The sequence below is a fragment of the Endocarpon pusillum genome (assembly GCF_000464535.1).
Source record: "Endocarpon pusillum Z07020 unplaced genomic scaffold scaffold6441, whole genome shotgun sequence".
Taxonomy (NCBI): Eukaryota; Fungi; Ascomycota; class Eurotiomycetes; order Verrucariales; family Verrucariaceae; genus Endocarpon; species Endocarpon pusillum.
In genome coordinates this window covers 491,936-505,783 of record NW_006916590.1, presented here as the reverse complement: position 1 = coordinate 505,783, position 13,848 = coordinate 491,936, and the positions used below count along the sequence as shown (strand labels likewise).

The following is a 13,848-nucleotide window of genomic DNA, read 5'->3' as shown; positions in this document are numbered from 1 at the left end:
TTCACCCGAGGTTAGAGGGAACGTGGTAAAGGGGTAGTGGTAAAGGATGTCAAGAAGAGGTAAGAGCCGCCATCACTCCATAACTGGGAGTTGTATGGCAGGGTGATGCAAAGGTTTGGGTAGGTTGGGTGAGTTGGGTGAGATCACCACGGCATTGGGACGTTCAACCATACGCCGTAAAGTTAACGTAGTAAAGTTAAATGATGAGCACAGGCACAGGGTGGAAGTGTGGCTGACCACTGGTCCACAGCAGCAAGTTAGTTACAGCCGCCAGCGTCAAGCCCCAACGTCACTCTTGCATTATCCTGTTTCGAGAGGATACTAACTATGCTTCAGCCAATCAGGGGTGCCCGAAGGCCCAAACTGGCCCTCTACTGTAACCACACCTTCACTTCCACCTCCACCTCCACCTCCACCTCCACCTTAGATTGTATCGAGCAGACTCAATATCTCCTCAGCTGCTTCCTGTGGCCTCTCCTGTGGAAGCCAGTGGCCTGCTCCTTCAATGTACTTTGCACCTCGGAAATCTGTACAAGCCTTGTGCATCTTCTCTACAGCGCCTGGCTCCTGGAATGGCCCCCAATCTTGCTTTCCACTTACAAACAGGCACGGTACCTCGATCTTCTTGCCTGCAAGAATCTCAAGCTCACGAAGGATCTCAGGCCGCGTCTGAATACGATACCAATTGAGCCCGCCTTGAAAGCCATTTCGGGCATACTCCTCGACATAGACAGCCAGCTCTTCGTCCTTCAACCATCTGCTGCTTCTTTCTCGGACGACTTGGGGATCCTCCTCTGCCATATCCTTCGCTACTGCTTCTCGCATTGTGTCCCCCTTGTCCATTATGTAGTATCGCGGCATCTGAGCGAGTTCTGTTGCTTTCCATGCTGTGAGAGGACGTGGGTCATTCCCATCCCAGTCAGCGCTTTTCAGATGGAAGTAGCCCCTTAGGAATTCTTGCAGATCCTCCTTCGGCTCTAAAATTTCGCGGTTGGCGGCTGGAGTGCAGTAATACCACTTGTAATGCTTCCGTGGCCTCTCCAGTTTTGCTAATTCAGCCTCCATATCGACCGCGATGGATCTCTGCAGAAGTCCATCGGCGGGCCTCAACGGCAGTTCTGGTGGTCCTTTGAATGGATGCGACATTAGAACCACGCTCTCAAAGTAGTCAGGACGAATAAGAGCACACAACGCCGCGGTAACAGCACCAAAATCATGCCCAACAATGCACTTGGCTTTGGTATGACCAAGAGCATGCGCGAGCACGACTACATCCTGGACCAGAGTCAACGGGCGGAAGTCGGATAGCGGAGTAGGACCATCTGGAGAATGAGTTCGCCCGTACCCACGTTGATCAAATGCAACAACATGATATCCTGCCGATGCCAAAGGCAGAATCATATGACGCCAGCTATATGCAAGCTCCGGAAAGCCATGAACAAGGATGATTAATGGCCGAGCTGGAAGAACAGAGCCTGCTTCGAGGATATGGAAAGCGAGGCTGTGTGGAGCTGTTTGGACCAATCGCGACGTTATTCCTGCGGAAACAGGAAGAGGCGGTAGATTCGACAGCATAACTTCCGAATAGGAACCTGTCAGGCGAAGGCTACTTGACGGTGATCATGTAAATGTCCTAGCAACCAAGGTACGGTATTGCTGTCCTTAATACGGAGAGATCAAAAACTCCCGTCATGATACTTGGTGCAAGCCCGACGTCATAGATATTTCCATGTAATAAGCGTGTTGCGTTATTTACTGCTGAACCGAGGTCATACTTCACAAGAACACTGATTGCAATGATGTGGAAAGGGCAAGTCCAACCACTCTGAGGATAAACATACTGACTGTGGTGTTGACATGCGGCTCTGCCGCTGAACAATTTGTTCAGCAGCAACTATCCACCAAATGGCCATAAAATGGGACATTTAATTGAGCTGCTAATTGGATGATATTGTGGAGTGCCAAGACAGCTTTAATTGATTATGGACTAATCAGAGAGCCCAGCATAAACCTTATTTATCATGAGCTAACTGTATTCGGAATTACAACAAACAACAACAAAACTCCTCATATTTACTATGAGAGTGGTAAATGCCTATCCCAACAACGCAAGTTGTAGCAAATAGGAATATTGCATTTGCCACAGGACCATATGGAACTTCGAATGCCTTTTTTGCTCCTTTGTGCCGTGTGAGGGGCATTGGTAGGCCTCTCACGGAGGGCATTGAATGGCCTGCCTCGTTTTGCAGCTGGATTACAGACTTGACAACGATGATAATTATCCAATTTGACCCATGAGTGCCCTTTGTAACTCCCTTTTCGTACTGATTTAGCCTGTGGAGCGGAGCTTTTTTGGGGCGGCCTTGGGCGTCGCTGCCGCAGAATAGCTCCAGGTCCGCGGAGTAGATTTTTCGTAATCTCTTCTTGAAATTCTGTATGCGAGAGTATTTTGATCCTTCTGTCATTTCTATCCTCTCTGTCTTTATTAGCTAGCTTATATAGAATATAAGCATTGATAATAGCTGCATCGATAAGGAAGAAGAATAGAGGGAACCAGTTACGCTTGTAGTGATGTCGAGATGTTGTATAGAAGCTATTCTGCTTTACATGATTATCTGAGCCGCCCATCTCCTTGTTATAGCGTTTAAGAGGATACAGCTTCCTTAGAAATGGTCTTATAGAGGGCGCAGAGGACGTAGAGGGCGCAGAGGGCGCAGGCAGTGTAGAATTCGCAGGCAGGGTAGAAGGCGTAGAACTCATAGAATTAGCAAAATTCGTAAAAGACGTAGAACTTGCAGAGGGCGCAGAAATCGCACAGGACGTAGAACTTGTAAAGGGCGCAGAATTTGTAGAGGGCGCAGAATTTGCAGAACTCACTGAATTCGCAGCATCAAGAGATTCTGCGAACTTGGCGTATTTCAGAGAAGCACCACAGCGTTTAACAGCATCGAAATAGACGCATTCGTCAACAAGAGGGTCGTATACTGTGGTCATTATTGCTTTGGATGCCGAGTCGCAAAAGGCGATACAGTTAACGCTACCAACGACCCAATTAAACCACTCTCCATGGTCATTTTGCTTCGTCATTGCATCTCTGAGATATGCCAGCTCTTTTGGTATCCCTGACCCTGCTTTTGCTGTGCTGTTAGCGCTAATGCCAAGCTTACATAGCTCTTGATAGAGCTTGCGAGTAGTAAAAAAGTTATCAAGATGTAAGATATAAAAGGGTCTTGGTTATAGAAAGCGCTCTAAAAGCAAATGCGCAAAATCAAGTATAACTGCCTTACTTTAAGAGAAATCAGAGTACTCTCCTAATTTAGCTACTTTCTTAATAGCGCTGCTGAATTTGAAATCAATTATATAGTTATTAACGCCCAACACCACAAAGCGGGCCACCCCACAAAGCGGGCCAATTTCGGGTCACCCACAAAAAACCACCCTCAAATTTCTAACGCTTATTACTCCACCAATTTACGTCCAAATGGCCTCAAACCAAGAGCAATTGATTCAGCAGGCGTTAAATGACCTAGATATAGGTGCTGAGAAGTCAATTCGCAAGGTAGCTGCCAAATACAGGGTTTCAAAAACGACTGTGGCTTACCGACGCAGAGGTCGCAACCCACGTACGCAAGCCAATCGCAGGACTCAACGCCTATCCCTAGAAGAAGAAAAAACTCTAATTCAGTGGATTCGAGATCTACAGCGGCAGAATCTATGCCCAAATTACCCTAGAATTCGCTCTTTTGTGTACGAAATCCTGCGAAATCGAGGCGATTCGCGGCCCCTGGGCAAGAACTATGTATCTCGCTTCATTTCTCGCCATTCAGAGCTTCGAACAAGCAGATCTCGAGCTATGGATATTAAGCGCCTCTCTGCGCTTGATCCTACGGTTATAGAGAGCTTCTTCTCTGAATTTGAACAGCTCCGAAGTCAGTATGGCGTCGAAATAGAGAATATCTGGAATATGGATGAAACAGGCTTTCAAATGGGTCAAACAACAAGCAATTTTGTGGCCTATGACGCCTCTATAGGGCGCCCTGTTGCTCCGCAGCCAGATAATACGCAATGGGTCACAATTATTGAGTGTATCTCATATCACCGCGCCCTAAAGCCCTATCTCATCTTTTGTGGCAAGGCACCAGAGCTACATATGTTCCCTGCTATTGATGAGCTACCTGACATTATTTGGGCCTTCTCTCTAAAGGGATGGACTGATAATGAGCTTGGTATTGATTGGCTAAGGCGGATATTTATTCCACAGAGGCCTATAGGCAAGCATTCTATTCTGATTCTTGATGGCCATGACAGTCATTCTACAGGCCTATTTCAGTATCTCTGCCTTCAAAACGACATCCATCCACTCTATCTACCAGCTCATGCCTCTCATAAGCTTCAACCACTCGATTTAGGACCCTTTTCGCCTCTCAAAGCAGCATATGGCCAATTAGTACAAAGATTTGCACTAACAGGCCTTGCAACACTCAACCGCAGAGTATTTACCAAGCTCTATATTGAAGCACGTCAAACTACATTTACTGAGCGAAATATTCGTGCTGGATGGCATCGTACAGGAATTTGGCCTCTAAATAAGCAAAAACTACTCAATGACCCTGAAATTCGAAATTTTGGACGTACTACGCCTGAGTATCAACCCCCAGCTACGTCAGATGGTCTCTATAGCACTCCAAAGCAGAGTGACAATTTACGCGCACTAATTCGTCAAATTGAGGCCAAAACAACGCCTCAAACAAGACGCGCTGTACGAAAGCTTGGCCACAGCGCTATTCAAGAGCATACTGGCGCTCAATTGCTTCGAACGCAGCTCCGAGAGCTACGTCAATTGGCTTTGAAGCAAGAGCTTACCAAACGCTCAAAAAGGATACAAAAAGAGACAAAGCAGCGGTCGTGGAATCTCGAACAGGTCAGGGCTGCTCTAGCGCCTAAAAAGGTCCATTTCGTACGCAAGGAGGGCGGCGAAAAGCGAATTCTGCGTACTGTTACATTAGAATAGGCCTATAGAAGCTATTTCTATCGAAATTAGCCAATTTGAATGAGTATAGCAGCTCTAATGCAGTAGAATTTGGTGTTGTTGCTAACCCGAAATTGGCCCGCTTTGTGAGGTGGCCCGCTTTGTGAGGTGGCTCGCTTTGTGGTGTTGGGCGTTAGAGTAACAGAGGCTATATATCTTGTATCTCTTGCTAGCGGCCTTCGTATTCATCTGAATTGTATGCTTTGAACGACCTTTGAAACTAATTAATTGCTTATTAATTAAGAGACCTTGTGATAATTGATAACTATATCTCTTTTGTTATTAATTTATGAAATCTTGTAGCAAAAGGCTTAACTTTCTGATATTATTAATAATTAGCAATAAGTTCTAGTCTATTAATTTTGAGATATCTTGTAATTTGCTAAAAGCGTTGTCAAGAGATGTATTCAGCAACTAGCTAAGTTGGCTAGTTATTATTCTGATTCTAATAATATAGAACGTCTCTGCTACCTGATTAAACGGTAATTAGAAGTATCGTACTGATATAGCCTCTAATATCTGTGAGATAGTGATCCAACTTCACAAAAGAGTTACGCCCAAGTAACCAAAGTTACTTGAATGCAGTTGGAATAGTATATTAATCCTTATCCAAATGCCCTAGAGAGAGTCGGACCACGACTCCATCTAGGCCCCAGGAGGCCTCCATGTCAACTCCGTGACAATCTGTAGCTATTACATCTCTTTATACTTGCTGATTCTGTCTAAATTCTTTCGATTGTTCGTTAAGAGTTATTTGTTGGTATACTCTATAATCTGCGTAAATAGTTGTAGAACCTAAAAATATAGTCTGCGCTTATTTTGTTACGTGTGTCACTAGCGTTTTGTTATAGATTTGATACGCGTTTTGCATCAGCCACGCATGTATTTTTAGTATCTGCGTTTCGTGCTATTTCGCTTGATATAGCAACTTTGTACGTATAAATGCGCGCTCCTTATACTGAATTAGATAGAACAACTTGCTATTTCTATACTGATCCGTCGATTAGTCAGCACAGTTCATCAATAGTTCTTTCGGAATAAATCAATAAAATAGATCAATTAGCGTATATTTATACGGAGGTAGTAAAACTCGGCCTAGCGTAGACGGTTTCAGAACATTCAGCTTTTGAGGATAGAGACAAGGAGGGCTAATGACTTTGCGAAGGATTTGTAGCTTTTCTGACTTATTTCGAGTTGATTCAACTTGGTATTGCCACTCTTCCTTCTTTTCTCTACTCTGTGAGTTTATATTAACTCTTTTAGAGCTGTTTTGGCTGCTTGATAGCTGTCGTAGTTTTCGTTCGAATGCGAGGAGCTCAAAATCGGGGAATTCTGTACGTGTGTAGACTGTGCCGCAGCTGCGGTAGACTCTGAGGAAAGTACTTTGAATGGCTGATTTTGAGCTTGATTTTCGCGGGCTTTTCGACTCTGAATTCGAGCTCTCTTTGGCCTAGGAAGGTCTTTAGCTAATGGAGCAGCTTCTATAGTATCTAGAGGCCCTGATATCTCTTCTTGGTGATGCTTTTGAGTCATTGAGTTCTTGATATCTACTCTATTCATACTGGAATACCACAGCTATGGTGTTGTACCGCAAAAAATTAAGGTTTAAGGATGCGGGCGCTAAAAGCGGCTAGTGCTGAATTTGGACCAATTAAATAAATGTCCCATTTTATGGCCATTTGGTGGATACAGATTTCGTGAAGCGCCAGATCGAACCACAGTATCTTTCTCCTCCAGGAATTGCCACAATATCGGGTGCTGCTGTCATTACACATGATTTTCATTGATCTATCTACATTTTATCTAGTTATTGTGGAAAGACAAAACTCCAATTTGCGATGCTGTCAAATAAGGATGAACGCATGAATCAGGCGACGCCCTTCCACTATTCGTCGTCCACCAGTCTCCTATCCTGCCAGGATTTTCGTGCCAGCTTATACAGGGTATCAAAATCACCGCTAGTCTCACACATCGCCCTGAAAGAGCCCTCTTCCCTTTTGATTAAGTCCCAAGGATCGTCAAATTCGGCGACCTTCCCTTTCTCCAGGACCAGCACCTTGTCATAGTCAATGATAGTCTGCAATCGGTGCGCAATGGTGATTATGGTGTGGGTTTTCAATTCCCGTAGAGTGTCTTGAATTTTGGCATCGGTTGCATAGTCAATTGAAGCGGTAGCCTCATCCATAATCAAGACCTTCGGCGACTTGAGTAACGCACGAGCAAGGCAGAGCAGCTGTCGCTGTCCCTGCGAAAGATTATTTCCAGACTCGCTAACATTCGATGAAAGATCATGGAAGATATTCTTGTTCTCGCGGGTGTTGCTGACAAACCTGACAAGGGTTGAGTCGGACAATTCCGACCCCAGAGTGCCAGTATGAGCAGCCGAGATGGCATTCAACGTTGGAGCAGCGCTGGACATCGTTGGAGATGCTGAAGATGAAGCTGGGGACTCCGGTCTAATGGAGGAGATCAGCTGCACTCGCCGCAAGGCCGTGAAAATCTCTTCGTCTGTGAACAGTCCGAATGGATCTAGATTGGACCGGAGCGTTCCTGCAAAAAGCGTTGGATCTTGCGGCACAATCGTAATCGCCTCTCGTAGATCTTGCAAACCGATGAGACCAATGTCAACATCATCGATTAGAATCTTGCCGGCCTCAGCCTCAAGCCCCCTGAACAACGCCAGGGCAAGAGAGCTCTTTCCCGCTCCGGTCCTGCCGACAATGCCAACCTTTTCGCTAGCTTTCACGTTGAAAGTAACGTTCTGCAGGACCGGCGCAAGATCAGCGCGATACCGAGTTGTGTAGCCGATGAATTGGACAGCTCCATGACTTGGCCAATTGGCAGCTGGCTTTGTTTCCGGGATATGTGCTCTAGCCTCCTGCTCGACTTCAACGTATTCTTTGACCCTCTCGACAGAATTCATGTTCTGCTCGTTCGCTCCGTACAACCTGACAAGCCAGAGGACGATCTCAGTGAACGTGATAGCATAGGACAATGACAGTCCTGCGGCTCCGGGATCGATGATGCCCGAGCTGCGCATGACGAAGACGCCAGCGGAAAATGCGACCAGAGCCCCTGCCAAGTCTGCGCGAACTGCCAGCCATCTGTTGGTAGCCCATAAGTAGATGAATGGTCTGTTGTGGGTATTCACGCGGTGATGATTTTCGCTGATAAAGCGCGACTCATCACCGTAAGCTCTGATCGTGACAACGCCACTCAGCGTTTCCCCAAATGCTTGATATAGGGGACTCCGCTGCACACTTTCAATTCTTTTTAGATCGCGGGATGAGTGTATGTAGAACATGGCAACAGCGAAATATATACAGGTGATAAAAAAGCCAGCGACAAGAAATCCAGGTGTAATGGCAGTTATAAGAATAACGATGGTGATCACTGACGCAAGACAACTGACCATGCCCATGGCAACAGGTGAGACCTCCTGGTCGACGGCTTCGATGTCTTTTGAGAAACGATTCATGAGTTGCCCCAAAGGAGTAGAGTCAAAGAACTTGAACTTTGCACGCATTATCGCTTCCAGGAGGCGCTCATGAAGACACCAGGAAGCATGCAGTGAGCCGGCAAAGAGAAGGATTTCCCTCGAGAAACATATCAGTACGTATGCGATTCCAATCAATGCATAGATCCCAAGGTAGTAAGAGACGTTGACATCCTGCGCTGAACCAGATATAGAGATTTCGTGCGATGAGGAGGGCGGCAACACGATACCAAAACGCCTAGAAATTGGGTTGTCTCTAAGGTTGACTGAAGGCTGCAGGCCAGCTGTCACAGAGTAGTGAACTGATGGCTTCGAGACATGGTAGGCATTGGCCCACTGGCGGATCCATACATTGGTTGCAACAGATCCAATTTGCGTAGCGGCAAATGCTGCAAGAGCCGCAATCCAAAAATACCAGGGACCCATCGCTTTCATGTACATCTTAATGGTTGCTGTTTTCACACTTCCCTCGGCTTTTGATTCAATCCTTGAAGGAACCTCGATCTTCTTGCCATGTTTGGATGTGCCCTGCATGTCAATATGACCGTTGGCAGCACCATTGGGTACATCTTGGGCGCTTGAGAGATTCGTCAACATTGCCTCAAGATTGGACGCGACTCGAGAGGGCGTTCCAGAGGTGCCGCGTGACGCAGGTCTGGATCTGGAGATCTCCTCCCCAAGTACACCACTCTGAATGACTGTATCTGGGGGACCTTGAGCTGCAATCTTGCCATTATCGAGCACAACAACATAACTAGAACTGGGAAGAGCCAGGGAAATATTGTGGGTAACCAATATGCAAGTTCGGTCTTGCATCATATCACCCTGGATAGCATTCTCGAAGATGTGCCTTGCAGTATGAGAGTCAACGGCACTAAGACAATCGTCAAGGAGCACATGCCGTGCATTGGAATATAACGCCCGAGCCAACGAGATTCTTTGTTTCTGACCTCCTGATAGCGCGATTCCCTTTTCACCGACCAGTGTCTGGTCACCAGCGTCTAAGATTTCTAGGTCTCTTTCGAGAGCGCATGCAGCGATTACACTCTGGTAGCGGGTCGAGTCAAATGCGGAGGCGAATAGAATATTTTCCTTAATTGTATCGTTTACTAGCCACGCTTGCTGCGCACAAAAGGCAACACTTTCGGTAAGGCCTGTCCTCGGATCAGGTCGCAGAGTCTGTCGAATACTTCCGCCCGGGATATGAACGCGTCCATTCAGGAGCTTCATTTCACCGAGAAGAGCCATCAGAAGCGACGTCTTGCCAGAACCTGTAGGGCCGGCTATCACGTTAAGTCGTCCTGGCTCGAAGCTCACATCAACGTTGATCAAGTGAAACGCTCCCGCAGTGCAGACCTTGCTGCTAGTCTCCGCACCAGCAGTCCAGCTTAGGGTTGCATGTTCTAGGGCAATTCTTGGTGTTTCCTCGTTCGCTAATCTCGACTGACGGAGCTGGACATACTTTTCGGTCTCTTCTTCACTCAAGAACTGTTCGACACGATCGACTGACACTTTGGCTTCTTGGACGTGTGCGATCATGTCTGCAAGTTGATCCAAGGGCACTCGGAGCAGGGCAAACATTGAAAGTGCTGGGAACGCGACTGACGGTACGAGACTCTTCTTCTCCACCACAGTGTAGATGAAAAAAGATGCAAAAGTCGTCAGAATTGGCACACCACTCCATATCATGGCAGCGGACGCCCACAATATGTACTTGTTACGCAAGGCCTTCAACTCGGTCCTGCGCTTGTCGCTCACCTTAGCCGAGAAACGCCGCTCCCATGCAAAATACTTAATGATTCGAATGTTTTGAAGAACCTCATTCGTAGAGTGGATACGAGCATCAGTTGATGCCATGATCTTCTTTTGAGCTCGCTGAAAGGATCTGGCTATGAAGAAATTCAGAGGCATGATAAACACCATGATGCATATTCCTGCGAGAGAGCTCCTTCCCAAGATCCTATAGACCAGAACCACAGCAAGTATGATCTGCACCGGAACGCTGGCCCACAAGAAGTGGAGATACGCACCAACCTCGCTGACTTTGAAGGAATCAATTGACATTAGGTTGATTATAGTCCCGTTGTTCGCCTGAGTATCAGAAGGAGATCTGTCGACATTAACATCCTTACCCACGTCTTGAGTCTTCCGTCGAGAAATAGACAAAAATTTTCGCTTCATTCTCTTCGCGGAAGGGATGGGAGTTTGACCTTTTTTGTCTTGCCCAAGCTCAGTTTCAGCAGACGCAGCAGCTCTCCTTCTAAGAGCTTTGGAGTAGATCTCGCCGATGATGATGGCTCGGAGTTGTATGCAGACCCTCCGTCCAATCCACAGAGCTTGATTATCTCCAACCGTTTTGACAACACCTGAGATGAACAATAACATGACATAGAGCCACGCGGCGCTTGCTGGAGTCGCTGTAGGGTCTTCGAGATGCTCTAGTATCCCCTTCAGCAGCAAGGTCGGCAGAAAAGTAAAGAGATTGGCAAACATCGCCCAGATGCCTTGTATCAGCAATTTGCGTTTGAAGAACAGAAGAAGTCGAATGGCAAGGCTGTGGGTTTTCTTTATTTGTCGAAACTCAGATAGCACTGTTGCGGCTTTGTCTCTCATATGCAGATCCCAGACATCGCTCAGCTCCAGGGTCTTCTTGTAGCCACGCCATATTATCGCATCAACCCAACCGAACATCGCCAGGGATAAGAGGCTTGCGAGAGGTTCGCGAGAAGGTTCGAGGTTACCTTCGTGTTCCAGCAAAACAGTCTTGTTACCCTTTCTCGAGAGCAATACAATTAAGAGAAGGGCAGTAGAGAGGGCAAATCCAATCACAGTGGCGACCCGTGTAGTGCTTGACACCACTTCTGGGTGAACGAGCACAGAGCGAAAGCGAACAAAATCGACCAACCACTGTGGCACATACAGAAACGCGCTGTGTGCCCATAGCTTTAGCGAAGACAAACGCCACTTTTTAGTCGATAGGAACAATCGAGTGGCTGCAAGCAGAAGGAGGTAGGACCAAATAGCCACATCCCCATAGGGTCCATGTGAAGGAGGCATATGTGGCGAAAGTACCCCAATGACACTGACAATGACCTGCCCTAGAAGAGCCACGACCTCGGCAACAACGAATACCACTTCGCCGGCGGGTTCGTCAATTTCTCGGACAGAAGTGACTGTTCGACTGAGAGTATTTTGCAAGGTCAGCTCCGCTACGCTGTCGTCATCCCTGCCCGATTCTTCATTCTCCAACACATCCTCAATGTTGATGGGCTTGTATATAGACAATCGCTTCGTGTGCCGGAGCTGATAACCCGCTTGATAAAGGAGCAGAAGCAATGAGATAGCACATGCTAGGAGAGGGAAAAGCGTTTGAAGAAAGCTACCCCACATTAGTCAAGCTGGGTCTCTGATAATTCTCCGATCATACGCACTCCCTTTGAAAGCATTGATCAAAGTCATCACGAGACCAAATGACCTTACAGTGGGCAAACATTATTATCGCATGGAACAAAATGAGGGGTGGTCGATAAGGTGGTGACGCAACAATGGTGGAAACATCGCTTAGTACCCTTTATACCTGTAAGAGCATATGCGAGGTCGGGGCTTTGTAACGGCGTTTACGAGGGGAGGCGCGACGACCGGAAAGTACACATGTTTGTCATTGTTTTTGATGGCGAAAACGAAAGATTTGGGGTGACAACGGCGGCTGGAGCGGCACTGTACCACCACGGCAGGAAATCGAGCCCTGAGAAAAAGCTTAATCATAGACTCTCCAATGCAAACTTTTGTGATTACGGAGTATCGACATGTCAACTTTAATAGACGCCACAATTATGTTGGTTTGACCCTCACGTGGATCGATTCCGGGTGGGTGGCTGCTGCTGTCCGACCCTCGGTGATGACATGTCACAATAGTAAACACCGGACTGCCTAAACCATCGATGTCATGAGAGTCTCTGCTCATACTGCACGTTCTTCTCCACACAATTATTCGACCCATTTGATCACTTTCTCCAGCAATCTTAGAGAAAGAGTAGGTAGTTTTGCTGCAACGACATTTTATGGGACAATGAGTCTGGGGATCTCGAAACACAATTAACTGCTAGGCTGAGCAGCTTTGAACAACACCAAAACGTTATGGCTGTGAGGCTACTCACGGCACATGAGCACCTGAACCTGCGGACCTGACTCTTGACTATCGTGACGATTTCTTTGCCGCAAGAAATAAAATTGACCGGTGCATCGATCTGTTGCTACCTGGCTTCTTCTTCGTCCCTCTCCACCAACATCTCAGCACCGACGGCCCCTCCTGTTTTACCCTCACAATGTCTCAGGCAATGTTGATGAAGGAGTACAAAGATCTTTCAAAGGAGAAATGGTTGAAGATCGAGGTCAGCGCGGTTTCCTCTGACCTATAGCAAGACCTAACATCCTGTAGCTTGATGACGAGAACATTTATCGCTGGAACATTGCTTTGATCATTTTGAACCCTGACTCTTTGTACTATGGAGGATACTTCAAGGCCATCATGACCTTTCCGAAAGACTATCCATACATACCACCAGGTACGTGCTGATCTTCTCGAGATGACACAATTGAGGCTAACATACTGATTTAGACTTCAAGTTTATCCGCCCCCTCTTTCACCCTAACATATACGAAGACGGCAAGCTTTGCATTTCCATCTTGCACGCTCCAGGAGAAGATGTCATGTCTGGCGAGCTGGCCTCGGAGCGTTGGACCCCCGTACAGCGTACCGAGTCGGTTCTTATCTCCATCCTGTCTCTGCTTGACGATGCTGAAGTCTCTTCGCCTGCCAATGTGGACGCTGGGATCATGCTACGGAAAGAGCCCGAGAAGTACAAGGCTAGGGTTAGGGAAGAGGTTGAGGCATCCAAGAAGGATATACCTGAAGGCTTCGTGATGCCGACACATGAATCAACCAAGCCTCCTGTCATCGAGAAGTACGACGATGATTTCTGGGCAGATAGTGATGCAGACAACTCTTTTGGCGGAAGTGACTCGGACGCAGAAATCAACCACGATGACGATGACGACGACGACGATGAAGACGAAGACGAAGACTATATGAAGGGAGAAGAGAGTGCCCAAGGTGACAGGACTCCACTGGGCGAAGAGGTCGAGGATTCCGAAATGACTGACCACGAGCAAATCTGAGCTTGGCGATATCTTGGGTGGTCCACAATTTCGTGATGCAGGCCTCGCCACCAAGTCATTGCACCATTCTCAGGCAGAATTTTGTCGAATGTGCATGGCAAATATTTGAGCATGGGATCCTGCGGAGACTCGACTCTGGCATTAG

General features: G+C 47.1%; 4 protein-coding genes across 4 annotated transcripts; 2 read left to right on the top strand and 2 right to left on the bottom strand.

Moving 5' to 3' along the window:
* Positions 1 to 423: 423 nt before the first annotated feature.
* On the bottom strand, positions 424 to 1,575 carry EPUS_01172 (uncharacterized protein; the record flags this gene model as incomplete). Its single annotated transcript, XM_007807084.1, has 1 exon — positions 424 to 1,575. One exon carries the CDS (start codon positions 1,573 to 1,575, stop codon positions 424 to 426), a length of 1,152 nt encoding a protein of 383 aa, XP_007805275.1.
* Positions 1,576 to 3,481: 1,906 nt separating this feature from the next.
* On the top strand, positions 3,482 to 5,011 carry EPUS_01171 (uncharacterized protein; the record flags this gene model as incomplete). Its single annotated transcript, XM_007807083.1, has 1 exon — positions 3,482 to 5,011. One exon carries the CDS (start codon positions 3,482 to 3,484, stop codon positions 5,009 to 5,011), a length of 1,530 nt encoding a protein of 509 aa, XP_007805274.1.
* A 1,903-nt stretch (positions 5,012 to 6,914) lies between these two features.
* EPUS_01170 (uncharacterized protein) lies at positions 6,915 to 11,984 on the bottom strand (the record flags this gene model as incomplete). The annotated part of the gene is made up of 2 exons (XM_007807082.1): positions 6,915 to 11,904; positions 11,953 to 11,984. 2 exons carry the CDS (start codon positions 11,982 to 11,984, stop codon positions 6,915 to 6,917), a joined length of 5,022 nt encoding a protein of 1,673 aa, XP_007805273.1.
* An 866-nt stretch (positions 11,985 to 12,850) lies between these two features.
* EPUS_01169 (uncharacterized protein) lies at positions 12,851 to 13,703 on the top strand (the record flags this gene model as incomplete). Its single annotated transcript, XM_007807081.1, has 3 exons — positions 12,851 to 12,916; positions 12,964 to 13,090; positions 13,144 to 13,703. The coding sequence occupies 3 exons, from the start codon at positions 12,851 to 12,853 to the stop codon at positions 13,701 to 13,703; spliced, it is 753 nt and encodes a 250-aa protein (XP_007805272.1).
* Between the last annotated feature and the right edge of the window lie 145 nt (positions 13,704 to 13,848).